Genomic DNA, 26,758 nt, shown 5'->3' with positions numbered 1-26,758 from the left:
AATTAACTAACCTAGATATAAGCTGTTACCCAGGACTGCTCTCAAGCACGGCTCTCCATCCTCCTACCTCTCTGCTCCCTAGATCCTCCTCTTCCTTATCCTCTTCCTCTCCTTACTCCTCTCACCTTAGTTCCTCCCAACTTTCGGGGAAAATATGCTGCCACAGAGTTATTTATGGTGTAATATTTTACCCTTTGAAAAGAGCAATCCTAACAGCAATGCACATATTTGTGTGTTTACTTATAAATTTAGTGTTCAAGTGTTTTAAAAGTTATTTTTAATGACCTCATTAGTTATTTTTAAATGGATGTGATGGTTTCCTTTCAATCATCACTTAACATGCTCAAGTATGAGAGTTGCCATTTCTAAATTATATAGATTGGTGTTTTATAAATAAAGAGTAGAATAGGGGCATTATTGTTGTGTTTTATTTGGGACTGTCATGTTTATTATGCTTATATTGAGTGGGTATATGAGCAATTAATTGTAATTTAGGTGCAATCATCAGGACAATTTCCAAAACAATGATATGCAGGTTCTATCAGTATATTGACTAACATAATTTGATGTGGAAGTATGTGTGTAATCTATGGATAAGTGCAGAGAGATTGGGAAAATTGGAAACAGAAAGTAACAACTAAAAGAATTTTATAAAACTATTTGTTATCCAAATAACTAATCATTCATAATATTTTTATTAAGTAAAACTCACCCATTTTTATATGCCTTTGCTTGAAAGATATTGCTTCAAATCTGAGTCACTGATTTCTATGTGTTCAAGAGAGGAGGAAAAAGAAAATTCTAAAATTCAGGTAATCAGAATTTTTTTCAGATAAATTCTTGATCTGAGTTTTTCTTTGTGGTGTTTGGATTGTTTGAATATAGTAGTTGTTGAATTATCATATATTAGATGGGCAGTTGGCTAAAAATACTTTCTTTTAAAATGATGACACTTTAATGACTCTACTGTAAAAAAATAAAGAGCACAGTAAATATTTTAGGTAAAGAAATATAGTAGTATTATAGTGTAATATTATAAGAAAATAGATATATGGTGATAGGATATTAAGTTTACTCTTAGACAAATCATTTTATAGCCATAATCTTCTATTGCTAGAAATCATTACATTTAGATACAGTTATAATTTCTTTTTTTATTTGGATATTTTATTTATTTACATTTCAAATGTTATCCTCTTTTCCAGTTTCTCCTCCACAAACTCCTTACCCCATGCCTCTTCCCCCTGCTTCTATGAGGGTGGTTTCCCACCCACCCACCCACCTCTGCCTCACCACTTTAGCATTCCCCTACACTGCAGCATCATGCCTTCACAGGACCAAGGCCCCTCTGACTAATGCCAGATAAGGCCATCCTCTGTTATGTATGCAATTGGAGCTATGAGTCCCTCCGTGTGTACACTTTGGTTGGTGATTTAGTCCCTGGTAACTCAGGGGGTCTGATTGGTTGATACTGTTATCCTTTCTATGGGGTTCTAAACTGCTTTAGCTCCTCCAATCTTTCCACTAACTCCTTCTTGGGGTGCCAGTGCTTTGTCAGGTGGTTGGCTGCAAACATCTGCATTTGTATTGGTCAGGCTCTGGAAGAGCCTCTCAGGAGACAGCTATATCAGGCTTCTGTCAGCAAGCAATTATTGGCATCAGCAATAGTGTCTAGGTTTGGTGGCTGCATATGGGATGGATCACTAGGTGGGGCAGTCTCTGGATGGCTTTCCTTCAGTCTCTGCTTTATTCTTTGTCCCTGTATTTCCTTTAGACAGGGGCAATTTTGGGTTAAAACTTTGGAGATAGGTGGGTGTGCCCATCTCTTAATTGGTGGGCCTTGCCTAATCTCTGGATATGGTGTCTACAGTTTCTTCCTCCCCTTTGTTGGGTATTTAAGCTAATGTCATATCTGTTGGGTCCTTGGAGTCTATTGCTTTTCTGGTATCTGGGACTTTCTGGTGGATGCCCCCAGTTCCCCATCCCCCATTGCTATACACCTCTGTTCAATTTCCTGACCCTCTCTCTGTATATCTTCCCCATCTCCACCCATGGATAGTTGTGCCTCCCTTTTCTCCCTCTCCCTCCTCACATTCTCCAAAGTCCCACCCACCCTCTACCTCCTCTACTTCCCATAATTGTTTTGTTTGCTCTTCTAAGTGGGAATGAAGGATTCATACTTTGCTTTTCCTTCTTGTTGAGCTTCATATGGTCTGTGAACTGTATTGCGAACATACCAAGCTTTTTGGCTAATCAGTTAGTACATACCATGTGTATTCTTTTGTAACTGGGTTACCTCACTCAGGATAATACTTTCTAGTTCCATCCATTTGCCTGTGCATTTCATGAACCCATTGTTTTTAATAGCTGAGTAAATGAACCACATTTTTTGTATGCATCTCTCTGTTGAGGGATATCTGGGTTGTTTCAGTTTCTGGCTATTATAAATAAGGCTGCTATGAACATAGTGGAGCATATGTCCTTGTTATATGTTGGAGAATCTTCTGGGTATATGCCCAGGAGTGGTATAGCTGGGTCTTCAGGTAATACTGTGTCCAATTTTCTGAGGAAATGCCAGACTGATTTCCAGAGTGGTTGTACCAGCTTGCAATCGAACCAACAATGGAGGAGTGTTACTCTTTCTCCACATCTTTGCCAGCATCTGCTATCACCTGAGTTTTTGAACTTAGCCATTCTGCCTGGTGTGAGGTGGAATCTCAGGGTTGTTTTGATGACTGAAGATGTTGAAAAGTTATTTAGGTGCTTCTTGGCCATTCGAGATTCCTCAGATGAGAATTCTTTGTTTAGCTCCCTCCATACCCCATTTTTAATAGAGTTATTTGATTGTCTGGAGTCTAATTTCTTGAATTCTTTGTATATATTAGATATTAGCTCTCTATCGGATGTAGGATTGGTAAAGTTCTTTTCCCAATCTGTTGGTTGCCATTTTGTCCTACTGACAGTGTCCTTTGCCTTACAGAAGCTTTGCAATTTTATGAGGTCCCATTTGTCAATTCTTGATCTTAGAACATAAGCCATTGGTGTTCTGTTGAGGAACTTTTCCCCTGTGCCTAGGTACTTGAGGGTCTTCCCCACCTTCTCTTCTATTAGCTTCAGTGTATCTGGTTTTATGTGAAGGTCCTTTATCTACTTGGACTTGAGATTTGTACAAAGGATATGAATGGACTGATTTGCATTCTTATTCTTCTACGTGCTGACCTCCAGTTGAACCAGCACCATTTGTTGAAAATGCTGTCCTTTTTTCACTGCACAGTTTTAGCTTCTTTATCAAAGATCAAGTGACCATAGGTGTGTGGGTTCATTTCTGGGTCTTCAATTCTATTCCATTGATCTTCCTGCCTGTCTCTGTACCAATACCATGCAGTTTTTTAAAATCACTATTGCTCTGTAGTACAGCTTGAAGTCAGGGATGGTGATTCCCCCAGAAGTTTTTTTTATTGTTGAGAACAGTTCTCATTATCCTGTTTCTTTTGTTAATTCAAATGAATTTGAGAATTTCTCATTCTAACTCTGTGAAGAATTGAGTTGAGATTTTTAATGGGAATTGCAATGAATCTGTAGATTGCTCTCTGCAAGATGGCTATTTTTTACTATATTAATTGTCCCAATCCATGGGACAATTAATGGGAAATATTTCTATCTTCTGAGATCTTCAATTTCTTTCTTCAGAGACTTGAAAGTTCTTGTCATACAAATCTTTCACTTGCTTGGTTAGAGTCACACCAATGTATTTTATATTATTTGTGTCTATTATGAAGTGTGTTGTTTCCCTAATCTCTTTCTCAGCCTTTTTATCTTTTGAATAGAGAAAGGCTACTGATTTGTTTAATTTTATATTCAGCTACTTTGTTGAAGTTATGCTCTTCAACAGAGGAATGGATACAGAAAATGTGGTACATTTACACAGTGAACTACTAATCAGCTATTAAAAACAATAAATTCATGAAATTCTTAGGCAAATTGATGAAATTAGAAACTATCATCCTGACTGAGGTAACCCAATCACAAAAGAACACAAATGGTATGCACTCACTGATAATTGGATATTAGCCCAAAAGCTCACAATATCCAACATACAACTCACAGACTACATGAAGTCCATGAAGAAGGAAGACCAATTGTGGATGCTTTGGACCTTCTTAGAAGGAGTAACAAAATACTCCTGTGAGTAAATATGGAGACAAAGTGTGTGACAGAAACTGAAGGAGGGGTCATCTGGAAACCATTCCTCCTGGGTATCCATCCCATGTGCAGTCACCAAACTAGACACTAATGTGGATGTCAGGAAGTGCATGCTGACAAGAAAGAGCCTGATATAGCTGTCTCCTTAGAGATCTGCCAGAGTCTGACATATTTACATCTGAAATGTAAATAAAATATTGCATAAAGAATGTGAAAAAATAAATAAAGATACATACCTCAAACCTTTAAATTTCAAAAAAGTAGTTATGCTTTCTGTTTTTAGGCTTCCTAGATCATTTGTGATTATAGTTTTGTAGTTTTATCTTCTTCTCCTCTTTCTGTTACTTCTCCTCCTTGTCCTTCATTTTATTTTTCTTTTCCTTTTTCAAAAGTAGTAAGTCAAATCTGGAGTTAATGAATGCAAGGCAAATTCTTTATAATTCACCCACACAACCATCTTTTATAGTCTATTGTTAAAATCTATACAGTTACTTTAAACTTGGAATTCAAGTTATAGTCAATTAGACTTTTCTAGTCCTTTCTTGATCCATTTTATTTGTGTTTGGACCAGATTGACATGTATTTCAACAAAATGTGAATACTTAAAAATTCTCAACTTGCATAATGACATTGATGTTTCATTGGATAACTTTTCTAAATTAAGGTTCCTAGACATGTGACTTAAATATTAAGTGCTATTATTGTCATGCTATTTAGAGAATAGAATAGAATTATATGTGAATTTAAAATTATCTTTCATACCTCATGCTGGTGTATTAAAACTGCTCAATATATTATTGCACAAAGGCATTCCCTTTACCATTGCCAAGAACTAGTAGGTACCTGGAACATTCCAGACACTGAATGAATGTTCCGATACTTTCTTTCACATTAATGCTTACTAAACTTTAATGACAACATCTCTTCATGGTGGAAGAGCTTTTATATTTCAATGAATGTATATGCACCTTATGTAAATTAAACAGATTCACATATTGTATTTTAATTTTGTGAAACTGTTTTTCTCTATCTCTAAATTTTCTTATTTGCGATTTTTTTTACATCTTTGTTTTCCTAAACAAAACTGATTCTAAAATGTTTAAGGTTTTTCTCCAGATGGCATAGTCTGTATTCTATTACTAATCGAAGTATCTTATTCTAATACTAATTGGTTTTTCTTAATAGAATTTATTTTAAAATTAATTGCTTTGATATAGCAAGCACACTAATAATTATCACATAAATATGTACTTTCTAAAGCATATTTCAGTTAGGTAAGAAATATAATTTTCATAGGATGAACTTATTAGTTTCTTGTTCATTTCTGCAGATGAATTTTTATTTCTGCTTTTAGACTTGGGTTTTAGCATATGAGAATATACAAGGGAAACATGATGACCTCAAGAGCATGCAAAATATTATCTATGCAAATATTCTGCATCTTAATTATTCATTACTTTCAAATTTAATCAAAATAGGAAATTCAGTTCATTTTAATGTCTCTTTATTATTATCAATTTTAGCAAGACATTCCTGAGACTATTATCGAAAATGGTGTGTGTGAATTTCCAGAAGTTTCCAAAAAATATGATGATATAGAAGAGCAAAAAGGTAATGAGTACACTTATCTTGTAATAGTAATTGACAGAAGGTTGTTTAATGATCACAGATAACCTAGACAAATAAAATGAACTACTAATTTCTTATTAATTAAAACAGAAGTAAGATGTAAATATACTAGGGCAGAACAATTTTCATCCAAATGTTGACAGAGTAATGTTAATAAAAGAGTTGCCTTTTATTTTACTTTTTAAAATATTTTTGAGAATATCACTCCTGTTCAATGTATTTACATCATTTTAATCTTTCCCACTATTTCTCCAATTCTTCCTGTAATCATGAATCTTCCTCAAGTTTGTGATTTCTTCATCTATACTATCATTAATAACATCTCTCTCTTTCTCCTTTGTCTCTCTCTGTCTCTCTGTTTCTCTTTCTCTGTCTTACTCTCCAGTGTGTGTGTTTGTATCTGTTTAGTGTTGCTTACATATAAAAGTATTTAAAGTGGAGTATTGTAATTGCATAACCTATTACAGAACTCATCTCTGGAGAAAAAACCTAATTTGTCTTCCCTTAACAGCCACTGATTGCCTACAACTCTTCATCTATGGATGTGTATTTTGAAATTTCCTTCGTCCATATTAGCATCTCAGCTGGTGTTGTCCTTATTGAGATGTTCTTTATGAAATAATACTTTTCTAATTTCATATTACCAACATCCATGCATGAAAGATGGTATATAGTAGCAAGTGTCCTGGTCCCTTGATCATATAATCTCTCTCTTCCCATTTTGTTATTTTCCCTGAAGCTTAAATTTAGGGCTTTATTAGTGAGGGTTAGGCATTATATGGTCATTTTTTAAAAAATTTGTGTTATTGTAGATATCTGTAATAATCCTGTCTGCTGCATAAAGAAACTTTGTTTATGAGAAATAAGAGCTACATTTTTCTGTGGGCATAACTGGCTATATGAATCATATTTAGAATACAGCAACTATACTGATATAAAAGTGGTACCAGGAGATTAATCTAGCATCTATGATTTCTACACCCATGGGTAGTAGGTTAAGTTTATAGTACCAATCATGAGTTGCTCATTGAGTGAGTCTTAAGGTCAATGATATAGTGGTTGCTTACTTCAAAATAAAAGTGCTACTATCATACCATAAAGGATATCTTGCCAGGCTCATAGACATTTTGGATTGAATTATTTTCTGCTGGTGATGCTACTGACTGCCTATCTCCCTTGGTACTTTGCATAGCACATTCTCATATTACAAAAGTAGATTTCTAAGTTCCAGGTCAATTCTTCCAAATCTTGTCTGAAATGTGGCATTTATAGCACTCAGGTCTTACAACAGAAACTATTTTGCTCATTTATATTATTTCCCATTTTTTTTGTCAAGTGTTCTTAATGTGTTTGTGTGTTTGTATGCGTGTGCGTGTGAGTGTGTGTGTGTGTGTGTGTGTGTGTGTGTAATGAACGTATTCATGTATATGACATCTTAAAAGGTGGCTTTTAGAAAGCATTGTCATTTATTAATTTCTTCATGTCTTCATGAACTGGTCAAAAAATTGTATGACATGAACTCTTTAAAAGTGATATACCAGTATTACTATAATTAGAAGATTTATCTAGGATGTAAGGTTTTATCTATAGATGATCTTTAATTGAAATACTTAATGAGACTCAACTTTTTAAAAATTCTAATTATACATATATTTTAATCTCTTATGATAGACCATTATTTATCTAACTGCTTTTTATATTTTATATTTTATATTTTTATATTTTAATAAAATATAAAAATGTGTGTTTTTGTCAAAAGAACTAGGATTAGACAAAGTACTGGATTTAAAGTTGGAAAATAAAAATCGTTGTAATAAGAATGAAGGCTACCAGAAATTGGTATGTATCTTTTTAAATTTAAATTTCTTGTTTAATACTGTTTGTTTTAATGATATCACCATAGACCAATGTAAGCTACCTTTAATGCTACTACATGCAGTCAATAGGTGATGATTTCATATTAAAATAAAAGACTTTTATCTGCTATAAATCACATAGTATACTTAAAAATCAGTCACACAGATAGTCATCTTTTCTTGTTCAGTAAAAAATTATGTGATTATATGTGTGCTTATGTCAAGCTTTTTTCATGGCTCTGCATTTCTAATAATGTATAATTTAAAAATTAATGACTTTACAACTGGATTCATTTACAAAAGATGATTCTGTCTAAAGAAACTAAATTTGTGATGTGTTGATTAGATTCGGTCATACTAAGGAGCATTTTTCCCCTTATGGTCATTGAGTAATTTTAAGATCCTTATTTGAAGAGATAATATAATCATAGTATCTGTAATCAAGTAAACTGCATATTAAAAGAGTGTTTGATTACAGAAAGGAAGTTTAATTGTAAAGCAACAACTAAAATGATTTTGCTCATTTCAGTGAAAAAAAAATCAATTGTTTCCCAATTCCAGTGCCCTTAATGAATACATATTAGGAATTGAGTTATTATAGATAATTTACATAGATTCAAGACACTATATATTTCCTTTTCCCACAATATTTTTAGAGACACAACACACAGTAATGAACTTACTGAAACATGAGGATGCTCTGAAAACATTTTTAGCTTTTGAATCTGTATAAGCCTTTATAGTGCATATCTGCTACATGCTGAGCAACTAAGCACTGAATCTTCCTCATGGAAGCTTATGGTATAGTAATAGAATGAAAAACAAATAAGATGCAACTGTTTTAGTTCAGAAAGATGCATTTTAGGGTAGATAAAATGTATTATATTGGGGAAATTTAGGGATGCTTATCATTAGTACAGAAGAGGAGAGAAATTGGTATTTTGTTATTGGAGATCTAAGCATGAAGGTTAAAATGTCTTAGAAAATATGCATTTGTATGTGTCCACTCAGTGACTGTCTAGTTGGCTGCCATGACTGACCCTATGGAATTGTGGACAACATCATCTCATAACTTATAAAATTCCTGAGTGATGAAAATGCAAAATGTGGTTATTTTGGAAACATATTGACAAAAATGGGAAAATACTCTGTTTGGGGAATATTTCAGTTCACTGAGAGCTATTTCCATAACACACACACTTTGTATTCTAATTTTATTACTTAAAGATAATATAGAAAAACACTTCTGCCTTCTTTATCATTTTGGTCAAGGTTTTCTATCTATAAGAAGTTAATAAAATGTGTCAATTTAGTCAGCTCATTTTTACTAAAATAAAACCTTTTCTACTTTTATTATCACATTCCTCATGACATATTAATAAATTTAACCATAACATATCTTCTGTTATGCCTAACTACACAAACAGTGTCACTGTTATTATACTTCATGTTTAATCTTGTATTTGTTAGAGAAATGACCTTGCTAAGAGTGCTAATATTTATTTCATAGATAATTTCCAATTTTACTAAGAAATACAAATTTGTTTTAGATATTATAATATAAAATCAGTTAACCTATATCGATCTATGCAACTCAGGTAACACTCTGTATATACATGTGTATCCTCTTTTCTGTACTACTTATATATAATGGTGTGCCATGAGAAATGAAAGATGAACTTAAACTTGAGTGAATTTATAAGATTCCCCACTAAAATATGTTTTTGAAAATATACTGCATATGTTCTCAACTATAATTTTCTTAAAGTCAGAAATAAAAGTATATTCATAGAAAGAAAATAAGACCTCTCTGATACTTATTATTACTAACACTATTTGATAGAATATCTTTGACCCTAATGCATTGCAGAACAGTTTCATGAAAGCTGGCCATTCATTCAACACAGGAAATGATACAGACAAAAATGAAATAAGTCAAGGTAAGCATCATCATGAAGAGAATTTTTTTAAGACAAGTTAATGATAGGTTTTACCATCTAAAGAAATCACTAAATAAATTTATAGCCAGGTAAAAGATAATCAAAATTATACATTGTTCAAATTTAGTAACATCTGAGTCTTAAGGAACAATTCTGGGTGAGAAATTTTGATTGTGTGTTAGTAACCCTGTCCATCCACTTGAGGTTCTGTCTATCTATCTATCTACTGGAGGTGGATTCTTCAAGTTCTTTTTCCACAATGTTGGGCATTTTGGCTAAAGTCACCCTCAATGAGTTCTGAGAATATCTCACCTCCTGGGTCTCTGGTACTTTCTAGAGGGTCCACCCACCTCCCACTTCCTGAGGCTGCTTATTTTCATTTTTTTCTCTTGACCCTCTGGGCTTCTCTCCTGTTCTTTTCTTGTATCTAATACTATTCTCCTTTTCTTTTCCCCTCCTCTTTTCTACCTAGGTTCCTCCCTCCCTCTTCCTCCTGTGGTAATTATTTCCTTCCCCCTTTCAAGTGGGGTGGATTCCTCCTTATTTGGGCACTTCTGTTTTTTTTTTTTTAAATTTCAATTTAAGAAATTTATTAAATTTTTACTTATTAACTTTATATACAACTCATTTCCCAATCTCTGTCACCCTTTCCTACAATCTTTCTCCCATCCCCTTTTTCTCTGGGTAAGTGGGGGCACAACTTTGTATCTTCCACCCTGGCACTTTACATCTCTGTGAAGCTAGGCACTTCCTTTCCTACTGAGGTCAGAAAAGACAGCCCAGCTAGAACATATCCCACATATATGCAACAGCTTTTAGGATAGCTTCTATTCCAGTTGTTCAGGACCCACAAGAAGACCAAGCTGCACATCTGCTACTTATAACTTGGAGGGCTAGGTCCAGCCAATGCATGTTCTTTGGTTGGTGGTTCTGTCTCTGAGAGCCCCAAGGGTTCAGGTTAGTTGACTCTCTTGGTTTTCCTGTAAAGTTCCTATCCTCTTCAGGACCCACAATCCTATATCCTATTCATTCATAAGAATTCCCAAACTCCATCTACTGTTTAGCTGTGGGTGTCTATATCTGTCTGAGTCAACTGTTGAGTGGAGTCTCTTGGAGGACAACTTGCTTTTGTCTGCAAGCATAACAGAGTATCATTAATAGTGTTAGTGGTCTGTGCTTGCCTATGGGATAGGTCTCATGTTGGGCCAGTTATTGGTTGGCAATTCCCTCAGTCTCTGCTCCATTCCATTGCATTTCTTGTATACAGGATAAATTTTGGGTTGAAAATTTTGTGGGTGGATTGGTGTCTCTATTGATCCACTGGGATTCCTGTCTGGATAAAGGAAGTGCCCTCTTCAGGTACCATACCACAAATGTAGTAAATCATAGTTAAGGTCACGTCCATTGATTCTTGGGTGCCTTCCTTGTCCCAGGCCATTTCTCATCTTGAAGATGTGCCTACCTCCTCACCCCATAAGTTTCAAATTTCCATTCATTTTCTTGGCCATATAACCATCTCTTTTGTGCTTCCCCACAACAATCATGAATTCCCCCGTTCCCCTCTCTCCTAGGTCCCTCTCTCTATTTACCTCTTAGGACTATTTAATTCCCCCTTTTAAGTGATATTCAAGCTTCCTTGCTTGTGACTTCCTTTTTGTGTAGCTTTTTTGGGTCTGTGGAGTATAACATGGTACCTGTATTTTATGGCTAATATCCACTTATAATTGAGTACATACCATGCACATCTTTTTGGGACTGGGTTGTCTCACTCAGTATGATACTCTCACATTCCATCCATTAGATATCAGAGTTCTTGCTATCTTGGTTTTTAATAGCTGAATAGTATTCCATTGTGTGAGTATATCACATTTTCTTTATTCATTTTTCAGTTGAGGGGCATCTAGATTTCTAGTTTCTGGCTACTACAAATAAAGTGGCTATGAACATAGTTGAGCAAGAGTCTTTGTGAAATGTTGGAAAATCTTTTGAATATATGTCCAGGAGTGATATAGATGGGGCCTGAGGTAAAACTATTCCTAGTTTTCTGAGAAAATGACAAATTGATATACAAAGTAGTTGTACAAGTTTGTACTCCCACCAGCAATGAAAGAGTTCCTCCCTTATCTTACATCCTACCCAGTATGTACTATCTCTTGAGTTTTGCACTTTTTGGCCAATAAAGACTCCATTTAGATTTATTTTATATACATAATTATTTTAGAATGCTTCTACAGTAATAAGTTTCCATATGGTTTTTTAAATGAATTGTTCCTCCCCATTTTACCATTCTAATTATTCTTCTCCATTGCCTTCCCATTTAAATCTCCCACACCCTCCAACTTTATAATCTATTTCTCCTTACTTGAGTAATCCTCCCCTGACATCTCTTACTTAATATAGAATGTCAAGAACCACTCTGCCCCACACTTGGGGGCCAAAATGTCGTGGATCACTCTATCAATATTGGAACCCACACTGCCAAAAGCCTTGGGGACTAAATTGTTAGAGCCTGCACTGCCCCAGGCTGCTCCGGTTCAAGGGTCTGGGTTCAGCAAGAGAGAGAGTGAGGGCAGACTCAAGGAATGGAGACCTGGCAGAGTGTGATTCGATCCCGTTTATTCTTCAGTCTCTCTTTTTTTCTCCAAATCCCTAGTCTTGAGTTCCTAGTCCCTAGTTCCTAGTCCCTAGTGCCTCCAAGGTCCAAGTTTCCTGCCTCAAGTCTCAAGTCTCAAGTACTCTTCCAAGTACAAGTGTCTAATACCTAATTGCCTGTCTTGAGTCTCAAGTGCCTACTACTTTCTTCTGTCTGCTTCTTGCCTTTTATATGTCTTACTTCTAAGCCAGGTCTTTAAATCACGCCCTTAAGTCTCAGCTCTAAATCACACCTTTGAGTCTCACACACCCAAGGGAAAATCCTGGGTATCTAAAACAAGATGTTATCAGAGTTTGTTCAGCTGTTGTAGGCTATTGTAAACAAGTCTCTTGTCAGGGTATATGGCTCAAGATGGCTGCAAGGATAATAGCCACCTACTGTTGGCTCCCCACAATAGAATCTCTGTGGTTCTATGGATTTTAGCACACATATAAGACATACGATATTTGTATTTGAATTTGTGTTACCTCACGTTTTTCTAGGTTCATTTGTTTACCTGTATATTTCATAATTTCCACTTTTTTCTATTTTTTTTTAAAAATTTATTCTTTAATCTTTTTTACACTCCAGACTTTATCCCCCTCCCTGTTTATTCTCTGACTGTTCTACATTGTGGGGACACCTCTCTTACGCTCATGCCTTTGGGACTGTTTCATCCATGGCTCCTCCACCAGGGTTAGCTCTCCTATCTTGCCCAAACAAGGTGCAGGGCCTTGTCTCCCAAGTGCTGCAGCTGGCAAGGGGTAAGTGGGAGGAGGGCATTGACTTAACACCAGTGCCCTCTCTTAGTAGAGGAATGGCAAGGCTAGAACTCTCATGCTCACACTGTGCTGCAGGTTCAACCCTGCACCCATAACCAGGGCCATCTTTACTGTGCTGACCAGGCATAGTGCAAGTCCCTCTACAACTACAGTGCTGGGCAGAGCTAGTCCTGCACTCTACCTGGACAGCACAGCAGAGCTGGCCCCGGTGGTAGGTGCATAGCTGAGCTACCCTACAGGCTTGGAAATGCTGGTCCAGCCTCTCTGCTGCACTGAGATGGTATGGGTGTGGAAGTGATACCATGCTACATCCCTTACCACCTGAGACAGTCAGGAGAGATAGCCCTGAGGTCATGTGGTCCCATTTATTCAATGTTGGTCTTGGTGCCTGTGTTATGGTTTTCCTCTTCAGAAACTCTTCCCCTGTACCAGAGAATTAAAGCCTAATTTCTCACTTTGTCATAATCAAAGTATATGGTCTTATACTGAGGCCCTTGATCCATTTAGAGTCCAGTTTTGTTAAGGATAGTAAATATAGTTCTGTGTGCATTCTTCTTCGTGCAGCCATCAAGTTTGGTCAGCACCATTTGAGGAACATGTTTTCTTTTATCTACGTGTATTTCTGGATTCTTTATTAAACATCAAGTGCCTATAATGGTTTAAACTTATGTTTGAATCTTCAACTTAATTTCATTCATCAGTATGTTTATTTTTATGCTGATACCATGATGTCTTAATTACTATGGCTCAGTAATCAAACAGAAAATCTTGGATGGTGATGACTCCAGCATATTTACGATTGTTTTAGCTATCTTGTTTTTGTTTGTTTACTTTTTTGTTATGTTTCCAAACTAAGCTGAAAGGTTCCTTTTTAGTTTTTGTTTTGCTTTGTTTTTCAAATTCTCTGACAAGTTATGTTGGAATTTTGATGGGGATTACATTGAATCTGTAAATTTCTGTTGTTGCATTTTAGTATATTTTTTGTCAGCTGCTATTCTACCTAGTAAAATAATTGGATTTTTTTTCTTTTGAAATAAGGGGATGAAAACCATTGCCATACAAATCTTTCACAGAGATAGTTTTGGACTTGTCATTGTGCATAGGATTGATTATGTTCCCTTTCCCTTTTAGTGTGGGCTGACAAGTGTCCACACCCAGAGGTAATTGCCTTTTAATATTTATATTGAATAATTTTATATTGACTGAAGTCCAAGACATTTATTAATTATCTCATTTCAAAATCTATTCAGCTTAGGGATTATTCTCATCCAATCTACAAACCCAAGTCTGAATTACAACAATCTCAACCAGGTAAATTTTTTGAGTCAAATTTTTATGACAAATGCATATTTAGTACATTTAAATGCTCAAAGCCTTCTTATGCCAATTATTTCTTAATTATAATAATGCCATTTATTAATGGCATACGTGTTTCAGAAACATTCACAAGCACAAAAATCGTATTTATAAATCTAAGATACACTTTGATATTTATTATTCAGCTTCCATTTCCTTAACAGTTCCAGTGTGTGATATCTTTGTTAGAAATTTTTAGAAGGCAATCCTGAAACTAATGAGGCTTGCTTAAGGTTTAAACATGATTTAAGTAGACCTGGGTCTAAGAATGCAAACCTATAATCAAAGGTGTGGGGAAGAAATCTCGCGGGGGGGGGGGGGGGGCGGGAGCCTGGCGACTGGGTCTCCACTGCGGGCTTCCCACACTGCTCTGGAGGGTCCTACCTACATTCTTGCAGCTGTCAGTGGCCGGGCCAGTGGCTGCATCGACAAGGTTCCAGTATTCCAAAAGCTGGAATCTGGCGGGGAGACCAGGCGACACGTGGAGTCCAGTTTTCCAAAGCTTTATTGTTCATAGCATGTTGAGTGGGTATAGATGGTATGCACTTCCCCAGAAAGCCAGGCTCACCTGGCCTTTTATAGGGAGGGGGAAGAGGGGGCGGGAATAACTTAATTAGCTACGCCCCTGGTCTTTAGATAACTCATTAATATTTAAATCTCTGGAGGTGGAGACTTGTTAATCACGCCCTCTACCTGTGTGTTATGTCACTGAAGGTGGCAGGTTAAATGGAGTTACCTCATCCAAGGCTCAATACAAAGGCACCTGAAAAGCTAAGACAGAGACATATTTGAGTTTAGAGATTCTCCTCTGTCCTGGACAAACAGCAATATACCTCATCTTCAAATAAGAAAATCAATTGTATTTTTCTAGATCTCCTAGTGCCTTGTAATTTATTTAAAAGGAAAAGAAATAGCATTAACAAAGCATGCATATAATGTTTTAATAAAATATAATGCAATATCATATGGTGGAGCTGCCAATGAAAATTCAGTTACTTACCTATATATTTATATTTTGCTTTTACATGTAATTATTTCTCTGTACTTATTCTCTGAAACTCAATCTATCTATGTCAAAACAGGAACTTTAGTAGAGAATCCATGGCTGGAATGTCTTGTTTATTTTCAAAACCCAATATCAGGACCTATCAGGAATACACAAAGTAATTAAAGAAAATAAAAATAAAAACAAATGAGAACTCCTGGTGTAATATTCAAAATACAGTTCCTACTTACCAAGGAGAAAAATGGATGCACATAGAAGAAAGTTGGTTCTAGTGGAAGAGGCATAGAAGAATTTAAACATCAATAATGAACCCTGGTAGCCACAATGAAAACAACAATCATTTTTTCTATGAAAAGTGAAATATATACCAGAATGACTCCATGTACTAGAATGGGTCATAAAGAGGCAACTCATCAGTTAAAAGCATAAGTATGCTATGCTTTTCACCAGAAATTTATGTTAAACAAGGATACTTTTAATGATTTTACTACTGTGATATTTAAAGAAATACTATTACAAGACAGAGAACTGTTCATAGGTCAACGCATTTTTTTCCCTATAGTATCTTTGAATGTGGATGTTGTGAGCAAATATGTTATTTGTGAATTTCTAGACAAACCATATAAAACCACAATTCCCAGTGAGCCAATATCTAGTATCTATACAAGTAGAGTGTTGATTTTTTTTACAATTACAAGTTCTTCCAAAGATGTAAATATATAGCTATACAATATGTCTAATTAAAATATTTTTTAAAAAACTTTAAACTATCTCCTTTTATAGAATATTGTTTTATATAATTGTTGTTCATATTTTTATGCAAAAGATATATATTTGTCTGAAGAAATAGAAGAAGAAATATCAGAATCTAAACTGGAAAATGAGAAAAGTTTTGATAGGAGTAGAGAAAATCAAGAATTTGTAAGTAAAATTTAAATTTAAATTTATCATTTAATATTGTTTGCTTCAATGATACTGCCTTAGACCAACATACTACTTTTAAACTACCTTATACAGTCAACAGATTAATAGCTTAATATTAAAATTAAAGCATTTAACCTGTTTGCAATGACAGAACATTCTTAGAATCCCATTATAGGGCTAAACATTTTATCTTTTTTTAAAGAATGAAATGTTTAAATAATTTATTTTTAAATTTCTTTTAGCATGAATTTTTTATTATAAATACAGGAAATAAAGCAATTACAGGGCAAGTTTCTTTATTTCCACATGATCTCAAACTGTGATAAAAGGAACTGGATGACTCTTTCTCAGCTCGTGTATGAGTTACCTTGACTCATCTGTTCATTTCATTGGGTATAGTAGCATCCAATTCGTCCTATGAGCCCAAGTGCATCTGGAAAATATATCTCCCTCTATTGTTTCTAAGGAAAGAAACATGCAAAGTGATTCTGTTTTGTTGTCCCCAACACTGGGTAAAAGTTGTTTTAAATCTCATACTGTCCTGATATTGTGTCCAACTTTTCCACCTTTAATTATAGGGGACATAAAGATGTCCAGGACTCTTGGGTGGTTCTCTTTTTTTCCCTTTTTAATTAGATATTTTATTTACACTTTAGATGTTATCCCCTTACCACATTTCCCCCTCTAAGGAACCCCTATCCCATCCCCCATTCTCCTGCTTCTATGAGGATGTGCCTCCACTCCTCCCACTTCCACCTCCCTACTCTTGAATTTCCCCACATTGGGGCATTGAGCCTTCATAGGACCAAGGAACTCCTCTCCCACCTTTGCCCTACAAGGCCATCCTCCTCTACATATACAGATGGAGCCATGGGTCCCTCCCTATGTGCTTCCAGAATGGTAGTTTAGACCCTGGGAGCTCTGGTTGATTGGTATTGTTGCTCTCCTCATGGGGCCACAAACCCTTTTAGCTTCTTCAGCTTGTTGTCTCTAACTCCTCCATTGGGAACCCCTTGATCAGTTCAATGGTTAGCTGTGAGCATCTGCCTCTGAATATGTCAGACTCCGACAGACCTCTAAGGAGACAGCTATATCAGGCTTCTGTCAGCATGCACTTCCTGACATCCACATCAGAGTCTACCTTTGGTGACTGGACATGGGATGGATATCCAGGTGGAATGGTCTCCAGATGGCCACTCCTTCAGTTTCTGTCCTATACTTTGTATCCATATTTGCTCCCATGAGTATTTTGTTACTCTTTCTTTTTTCTTTTCTTTTTTTTTTTTTTTTTTTTTTTTTTTGGTTTTTCGAGACAGGGTTTTTCTGTGTAGTCCTGGGTGTCCTGGAACTCACTCTGTAAACCAGGATGGCCTCGAACTCAGAAATCTGCCTGCCTCTGCCTCCCAAGTGCTGGGATTAAAGGCATGTGCCACCACCGCCTGGCTTTGTTACTCTTTCTAAGAAGGTCCAAAGCATCCACACTTAGTCTTCTTTCTTCATGAGCTTCATGTGGTCTGTGAGTTGAGTCTTGGGTATTTCAAGCTTCTGTGCTAATCTCCGCTTATCAGTGAGTAAATACCATGTGTGTTCTTTTGTGATTGGGTTATCTCACTCAGGATATTTTCTAATTCCATCCATTTACCTAAGGATTTCTCGAATTTATTATTTTTAATAGCTTAGTACTATTCCATTGTGCAAATGCACATTTATGGTATCCATTCCTCTGTTGGAGGACATCTGGGATCTTTCCAGCTTCTGGCTATTATAAATAAGGCTGCTATGAACATAGTGGAGCATATGACCTTGTTATATGTTGGATCATCTTCTGGGTATATGCCCAGGAGTGGTATAGCTGGGTACTCAGGTAATGCTAAGTCCAATTTTTTGAGGAATGGCCAGACTGATTTCCATAGGGGTGCACCATCTTGCAATCCTACCAACAATAAAAAAGTGTTCCTCATCCTCGCCAGCATCTACTATCACCTGAATTTTTGATCTTAGCCATTCTGACTGGTGAGAGGTTGAATCTCAGGGTTGTCTTGATTTGCATTTCCTCAATGACTAAGGATGCTGAACATTTCTTTAGGTGCTTCTTGGCCATTTGAGTTTCCTCAGTTGAGAATTCTTTGTTAAGCTCTTTACCCCATTTTTAATAGGGTTATTTGGTTGTCTGGAGTCTAATTTCTTGAGTTCTTTGTATATATTGGATATTAGCCCTCTATCAGATGTGGTATTGGTAAAGATCTTTTTCCAATCTGTTGGTTGCCATTTTGTCCTCTGCCTTACAGAAACTTTGCAATTTTATGAAGTCCCACTTGTCAATTCTTGCTCTTAGACCATAAGCCAATTGTGCTCTATTCAGGAACTTTTCCCCTGTGCCCAAATATTCAAGGTTCTTCCCCACCTTCTCTACTATTAGTTTCAGTGTATCTGGTTTTATGTGAAGGTCCTTTATTTACTTGGACTTGAGCTTTGTACAAGGAGATAAGAGTGTACTGATTTGCATTCTTCTACATGTTGTCCAGCAGCACCATTTGTTGAAAATGCTGTCATTTTCCACTGGACAGTTTTAGCTTCTTTTTCAAAGGTCAAGTGACCATAGGTGTGTGAATTTATTTCTGGGTTTTCAATTCTATTTCATTGATCTTCCTGCCTGTTTCTGTACCAGTATCATCCAGCTTTTATCACTATTGCTCTGTAATACAGCTTGAAGTCAGGGATGGTGATTCCTCCACAAGTTCTTTTATTGTTGAGAATAGCTTTTAACTATCCTGAGTTTTTTGTTTTTCCAAATGAATTTGAGAGTTTCTCTTTCTAACTCTGTGAAGAAATGAATTGGGATTTTAATGGGGATTGCATTGACTCTGTAGATTGCTTTTGGCAAGATGGCCATTTTTAATATATTAATCCTGCCAATCCAGGACCATGGGAGATCTTTCCATCTTCTGAGATCTTCGATTTCTTTCTTCAGACACTTGAAGTTCTTGTCATACAGATCTTTCACTTGCTTGGATAGATTCATACCAAGGTATTTTACATTATTTGTGACTATTGTGAAGCATGTCATTTCCCTAATTTGTTTCTCATCCTGTTAATCCTTAGAGTAAAGGAAGGCACTGATTTGTTTCAGTTGATTTTATATCCAGCCACTTGCTGAAGGTGTTTATCAAATTTAGTAGTTTTCTGTTAGAAGTTTTGGGGTCACTTAAGTATACTATCATATTATCTGCAAATAGTAATATTTTGACCTCTTCCTTTTCTATTTATATCCCTTTGACTTCATTGTTGTCTGATTGCTCTGGCTAGGACTTCCAGTACTATATTGAATAGGTAAGGAGAGAGTAGACAGCATTGTCTAGTCCCTGATTTTAGTGGGATCACTTCAAGTTTCTTTCCATTTAGTTTGATGTTGGCTACTGGTTTTCTGTATATTGCTTTTACTATGTTTAGGTAAGGACCTTGAATTCCTGATCTTTCCAAGACTTTTACCATGAAGGGATGTTGAATTTTTCAAATGCTTTCTCAGCATTTAGTGAGATGATCATATGGTTTTTTTCTTTGAGTTTGTGTATATAGTGAATTACATTGATGAATTTTTGAATATTGAACCATATCTGCATTCCTGGGATAAAGCCTACTTGATCATGATGGATGATTGCTTTTATGCGTTCTTGGATTTGGTTCGTGAGAATGTTATTGAGTGTTTTTGCATCGATATTTGTAAGGGAGATTGGTCTGAAGTTCTCTTTCTTTGTTGGTTCTTTGTGAGGTTTAGGTATGAGCATGATTGTGGCTTCATAGGACATAGAACAAATTGGGTAGTGTTCCTTCTGTTTCTATTTTGTGGAATAGTTTAAAGAGAATTGCTATTAGGTCTTCCTTGAAGATCTAATAGAATTCTGCACTAAAATCATCTGGTCCTGGGCTTTTTTGGTGGGGAGAATTTTAATGACTGTTGCTATTTCTTTAGGGGTTATGGGACTGTTTAGATGGTTTATCTGCTCATGATTTAATTTCAATACCTAGTACCTGTCTAGAAAATTGTCCATTTCATTCAGATTTTCCGGTTTTGTTTTAGAATAAGCTTTTGTAGTAGGATCTGATGATTTTTTAATTTCCTCGGTTTCTCATGTTATGTCTCCTTTTTCAGTTCTAATTTTATTAATTTGGATACTGTCTTTGTGCCCTCTGGTTAGTCTGGCTAAGGGTTTATCTATCTTGTTGACTTTCTCAAAGGACCAGCTCCTGGTTTTGTTGATATTTTGTATAATTTTTTTGCTTCTACTTGGTTGATATCAGCCCTGAGTTTGATTATTTTCTGCCTTCTACTCCTGTTGTGTATATTAGCTTCTTTTTGTTCTAAAGTTTCAGTTGTGTTGTCAAGTTGCTAGTATATGTTCTCTCCAGTTTCTTTTTGTAGACACTTAGCGCTATGAGTTTTCCTCTTAGCACTGCTTTCATTGTGTCCAATAAGTTTTGGTATGAAGAACGTTCATTTTCACTAAATTTTAAAAAGTCTTTAATTTCTTTATTTCTTCCTTGATCTAATCATCAAGTAGAGTGTTGTTCAGTTTCCTTGTGTATGTGGGTTTTGCAATGTTTTTGTTATTATTAAAGCCCAGGTAGAGTCCATGGTGATCTGATAGGATACAAGGGATTATTTCAATATTTTTGTATCTGTTGAGGCCTGCATTGTGACCAATTATATGGTCTATTTTGGAGAAGGTACCATGAGGTGCTGAGAAGAAGGTAAATTCTTTTGTTTTAGGATGAAATGTTCTGTAGAAATCTGTTAAAGCCATTTGGTTCATAACTTCCTTTAATTCCACTGTGTCTCTGTTAATTTCTGTCTCCATGATATGTCTATTGCTGAGAGTGGGGTGTTGAAAGCCCACACTATTATTGTGTGAGGTGCAATGTGTGCTTTGAGCTTTAGTAAAGTTTTTTTTATGTATGTTGGTGCCCTTGCATTTGGAGCATAGATGTTCAGAATTGAGAGTTCATCTTGGTAGATTTTTCCTTTGGTAAGTATGAAGTGTTCTTCCTTATCTTTTTGTGATTACTTTTGGTTGATAGTAGATTTTATTTGATATTAGAATAGCTACTGCAGCTTGTTTCTTGGGACCATTTGCTTGAAAAATTATTTTCCATCATTTTACTTGGAGTTAGTGTGTGTGTTTGTCACTGATGTTTGTTTCCTGTATGCAGCAAAATTCTGTGTCCTGTTTATGTATCCAGTCTAATAGTCTATGTCTTTTTACTGGGGAATTGAGTTCACTGGTGTTAAGAGATATTAAGAAAAAATGATTGTTGCTTCTGTTATTTTTGTTAGTAGAGGTGGAATTATGTTTATGTAGCTATCTTATTTTGGGGTTGTTGATAGATTAATTCCCTGCTTTTTCCAGGTTGTAGTTTCCTTACTTGTGTTGGAGTTTTCCATCAATTATCTTTTGAAATGCTGGATTTGTGGGAAGATATTGTGTTTTGGAAGATTTGGTTTTATCATGGAATACCTTGGTTTCTCCATCTATAGTGATTGAGAGTATTGCTGGGTATAGTAGTCTGAGCTGGCATTTGTGTTCTTTTAGGGTTTGTATAATATCAGTCCAGAATCTTTTGGCTTTTATAGTCTCTGGTGAGAAATCTGGTGTAATTCTTATAGGTCTACCTTAATATGTTACTGTACCCCTTTCCCTTACTTCTCTTAATAGTTTTCTTTGTTCTGTGCTTTTGATGTTTTGATTATTGTCTGACAGAAGGAATTTATTCTAATTTATTTGGCCATCTATAGGCTTCTTATATGTTTATGGACATCTCTTTCTTTAGGTTAGGAAAGTTTTCCTCTATAATTTTGTTGAAGATATTTACTGTCTCCTTAAGTTGGGAATCTTCACTCTCATCTATACCTATTATCCTTAGGTTTGGTCTTCTCATTGTGTCCTGGATTTCCTGGATGTTTTAGTTTAGGAGCTTTTCAAATTTTGCATTTTCTTTGACTGTTGTGTCAATGTTTTCCATAGTATCTTCTGCACATGAGATTCTCTCTTTTATCTCTTGTATTCTGTTGGTGATGCTTGAGTCTATGACTCCTCACCTCTTTCCTAGGTTTTCTATTTCCCTTTGAGATTTCTTTGTTGTTTCTATTTTCATTTTTAGATCCTGGATGTTTTGTTTAATTCTTTCACCTGTTTGGTTGTGTTTTCTTATAATTCTTTAATGTATTTTTGTGTTTCCTCTTTAAGGGCTTCTACCTGTTTACCTGTGTTCTCCTGTAATTCTTTAAGAGAGTTATTTATGTCATTCTTAAAATCCTCTATCATCTTCATGAGAAGTGATTTTAAATTTGAATCCTGCTTTTCCAGTGTGATGGGGTGTCCAGGACTTGCCATTGTGGGAGAACTGGGTTCTGATGATGCCAGGTACCTTTGTTTTTTGTTGTTTATATTCTTGTGCTTGCCTTTCACCATCTGGTTAACTCTAGTGCTACCTGCACTCATTATCTCTGACTGGAGACTGTCTTTCCAGTTATCTTGCTTGTGTCAGAACTCCTCAGAGTCCAGGTGTTTCTGTGATCCTGTGATCCTAAGCTCATGGGTAGAGGACCTCCTGTTACTCTGACTTCTTCTGGTATCCTGAAATCCTGCTGCTCTAAGTGCAGTGGTTCCTCAGCTGCTCCAAATGCAGTGGTTTCACCACTGCTCTAAGATGGTTCATGATATGGTGTCTTTCCCAGCTAAAAGGACATGAAATGGGTGGAAGGGGAGTGGTATTCCAGAGGGGAGGGGTGGGTGACGGTTCCAGAGTGCTCCAGGCTCTCAGTTGCAGTTCTGAAGCATAGGGTTGTGGGGGAGGGTTCTTACCAGAGCTCTAGGAGGTTTCAAGATAAGGTGTCTTCACAAAGCAGACCCACTAGGTATCTGCCCCAGCCAAAAGGACCAAGCAAGGGGTTGAAGGGGAGTGGTATTCTGGAGGGGCAGGGTTTGGTTGAGTTGCAGCTGTGGGGCTCAGGGTTGTGGGGGAGTGTTCTTACCTGCTGCTCTAGAAAGGTTCAGTATATGGTGTCTTCATAAGAGCAGACTTGCTAGGTGTCTGCCCCAGCCAAAAGGCAAAATGTTTAATTTTAAATTGTGATTTATGCATAAAACTCATTTTTGTATCACAGTTAAGGTTTAGTATAATCTACCAAAATGCTAACTCCGAGGTTTCAGCAAAAATCTATTAAGATCTCTTAGAAAATTACTTAAAGGAAACAATAGCTAGTCAGTTATTGCCCCGAGGTTAATACACAAAGAGGATTTCACGTATTTTACTGAAATTTTCAGTAAATAAGAGACTACTGACAGACATGCCAATGACACTTTACATTCAAGGGTCGGGAGTGGGACAATCTCCACACTGTCAGTGCATAAACCTGAGAAAGAACCAGAATGATATCAAGTGACAGGCCCATGCTTCTGGTTTGACAGCAGTTGTTTGCTGAAATCATGTAAGAAATCTGAGGGTCATCATCTTCCATATCATTGAAGTCTGTCTGTGTCATCATCAGTAGCTGCATCACATCTGGAGAACCTTGCATGAATTTCTCCTTCCCAACAACCAGACCATTGAGGCTGATGTACTCAGTGGTCTTCCCTCTCAGCAGTCTCGGCTTCTTCTGGACTACATTCTCAACAATGTGCTTCAGTGATGGCATAAATAAGTCATAGTAGGGGACAAATTTTTCTTCTACAGTATTTCCAACTGATGCAATAAATGTTACAACTTGCTCCAAAACTAACTTGGTGCCATTCTGAATCAGCTCCTGGAGGTTGAGTACCATAATGGAATGCAGATGCTTCACCAAGTTATCCAGGGACGGAATAAGCAGTGACTTTGGACAATCTTCAGTGAAGTTAATGAGGGCAGCAGCTACATGGGCCTGTACCCATTGGTTGCCTTGGTCTTCCATGTTCTGAAACAAAGCTGCAATCACCTTCTCATAAAATTTCTTTGAAAATCAGGTGCAAAATCTGTAGCCATCTGAGCCACAGCATTGCAGGCTGCATACTGGACTCTTGGGTGAGGATCTTGAACAAAAAGCAAGACAAAATTTGCAATCTTACTTAGAATTCCTTCCATCTGCTGATGGCATCCTTCACCAATGACCATTAATCCTTCATGCTGGTATTTCCAATCAGGGTTTTTAAGCATTTGCATAATGTGTTCCTTAATCATTGGCAGAATGAGATTTCCACCAAGTCCACAGGTCATTCAGGGTTATTCCTCACTAATAACTGCATTGCGATCGAAATCATTATCTTCTAGCTCATCAGCATTTGCCCAGTCCTCATCTTCTTCTAGGTCAGTCATCATTGCCAACATCTGAAGAATAGTCTGTGAGATGATATTGGTTTACTTTCTTAACATAGCAGCTACAGTCTCTGACAGCATCACAATCACTTCAAAGGCAAGCTGGCACTGCATATTATTGAGGTTAGTGTCTCTACACAACTTTAGACTTAACTGTGGAGTTGCTTCTAAGTGAGGGCACAAATACGTTGGAACAGTATCTACAATCTCAACAAGGGGTTTTAGGACAGAATCATCATTCTGGTAGCATGAGTCATTGACAACCTTTAAGAATCCAGGTAGCAAGTCTGTGAAGTGTTTGAACAGAGCAACATTGTTCTTATTGGCAAGTATGAAGGCAGCTGTAGCTTTGGCAAACAGTGTCCTGATCGAAGAATGTTCCTGATATTGCATACACAGAACTAATATCCATTTGATGTTGTCCAAATAGTGTTGTTGGTTCCCAAAAATTCTAGGAAAGTTCCAAAATATGTAAAGGGCAGCTTCACAGAGTCCCATGTTTTGTGAGCTGACTGAATCAAAGAGGAACTTCAAATCTTCAGGCCATTGGTTGTTGCTGTCCTCATTTATTAAATTCCTGGCCAATTCTGCAGTCATATCACAGATTGTTTTGCTCATGCCGGACTGTGTTTCCATCTGAGTGATCATTAGCAATTCACTCTTGACGGCAGTCTTGACATCTGATGAAAGAGCTGGTTAGACTTCATCACATGCAAAGGACAAAAGATGTCTTAGGAGAGCAGCAGACATTTGTCTAGCTTCCTCAGCAGCTGCTGTGTTTCTGATGGCTTGTAAGAGGAATGTGATCTTAAACCAGCCTGGGATATTCTCCTAGGTTTCCTCCACCTGTTTCTGGACCACATCGTTGGGGCTGAGCAGGTTTCCCAGGAGCAGGTAGAATTGTTGCTACTCTTCCATGGTGGCTGCCATTGTGCTAGGCATGAGAGAGAGGTGGGGGAAGGGGGGAGGGAGATGTGAAGCATACTGATGGGCTGATGGGAGGGGTGGGGCTAAACATTTTATCTTGGTGTGTAGAAAGTAGATATCTGATTATTGTAATTGCTTCATTTATAATGCAGTTACACACATTGTCAAAGATAAGGTCAAATGTGAGTATCATGATTCATCATTTGAACTGATTAATGAGTTTTTATATATATTCTAGATACTCTTTCTCACATGTACAATAGGTAAAGACATTTTTTTTTTACCAGTTTATAAAGCTGCCTCTTCAAGTTAATGATCATGTCTTTTGCTCACAGAGAATATTTTTAGTTTCATGTTGTTCCATTTGTTATTTGCTGGTCTTGTTGATTGTACTTCCAGTATCATGTTCATATAGTTATTCACTTTGCCAATGAGTTAGATTCTTCTGTAAATTTCACCTCTATTAGACTCATGAGATTGGTCCTTATGTTGAGATACCTAGTTAATTTGATGTTGAGTTTTGTGCAGGGGGAAAAGTAAAGAACTAGCTGATTTGTTTATCCATATCTGTCCGGTTGACCAGCAACATTTGTTTCTGCAATGCACATTGTTGATTTAGGACTATGGGCTTATACATGGGTCCTCAATTACCTTCCAGTAATTAAAATGTTTGTTTGGGGGTCACTACCATGCCGTTTTATTACTATAATTGTAATGTAACTTGAAATCTATAATAGTGATGCTTCCAGCATTTATTTTGTTCTTTTTGGTTTTGTTTGATTTGTGTTTTTGTTTCTGTTTTATGGTTGAGGATTGCTTCAGCTATTCTTGTTCTTTTGTATTTCCATAAGAAATTTAAATTTTTCCTTTTCGTTTTCTGTGAACTTTGAACAGGAATTTTTTTAAAAAGATTGTGTTGCATATACAGGTTGCTTTTATTAGGATGTCCATTTTCACAATATTAATCCTACCATTCCATGATCTGAGGAAATCATTCCATGGTCTGATAAAGTCTATTTCTTATTTTCACTATCTTACAACTTTCATTAATACAAAATTTTCACTTCTTTTGGTGAGATTTATTTCAATTTATTATACTTTGAAACTATTCTGAATGGCATTGTTTTCTTTACTTTTTTTCCCTATGTGTCTGT

The 26,758-nt window shown here is 36.3% G+C and overlaps 1 protein-coding gene and 1 pseudogene across 1 annotated transcript in view; one reads left to right on the top strand and one right to left on the bottom strand.

Moving 5' to 3' along the window:
- Positions 1-26,758, top strand: part of LOC117708666 (uncharacterized) — a 65,781-nt gene that overhangs the window by 21,964 nt on the left and 17,059 nt on the right. Inside the window, exons 8-14 of the mRNA XM_034502582.2 lie at positions 740-812; positions 5,727-5,814; positions 7,592-7,671; positions 9,559-9,628; positions 14,174-14,202; positions 14,293-14,353; positions 16,231-16,325. Coding sequence (XP_034358473.2) covers positions 740-812; positions 5,727-5,814; positions 7,592-7,671; positions 9,559-9,628; positions 14,174-14,202; positions 14,293-14,353; positions 16,231-16,325 — 496 coding nt within the window. The remainder of the gene's footprint in view (positions 1-739; positions 813-5,726; positions 5,815-7,591; positions 7,672-9,558; positions 9,629-14,173; positions 14,203-14,292; positions 14,354-16,230; positions 16,326-26,758) is intronic.
- LOC117708598 (importin-5 pseudogene) lies at positions 23,662-25,607 on the bottom strand (annotated as a pseudogene).

This window comes from Arvicanthis niloticus, chromosome 1 (assembly GCF_011762505.2).
Source record: "Arvicanthis niloticus isolate mArvNil1 chromosome 1, mArvNil1.pat.X, whole genome shotgun sequence".
In the NCBI taxonomy this organism is placed as follows: Eukaryota; Metazoa; Chordata; class Mammalia; order Rodentia; family Muridae; genus Arvicanthis; species Arvicanthis niloticus.
Note: the sequence above shows the minus strand (reverse complement) of the source record. Positions and strands in the feature narration are given on the sequence as shown.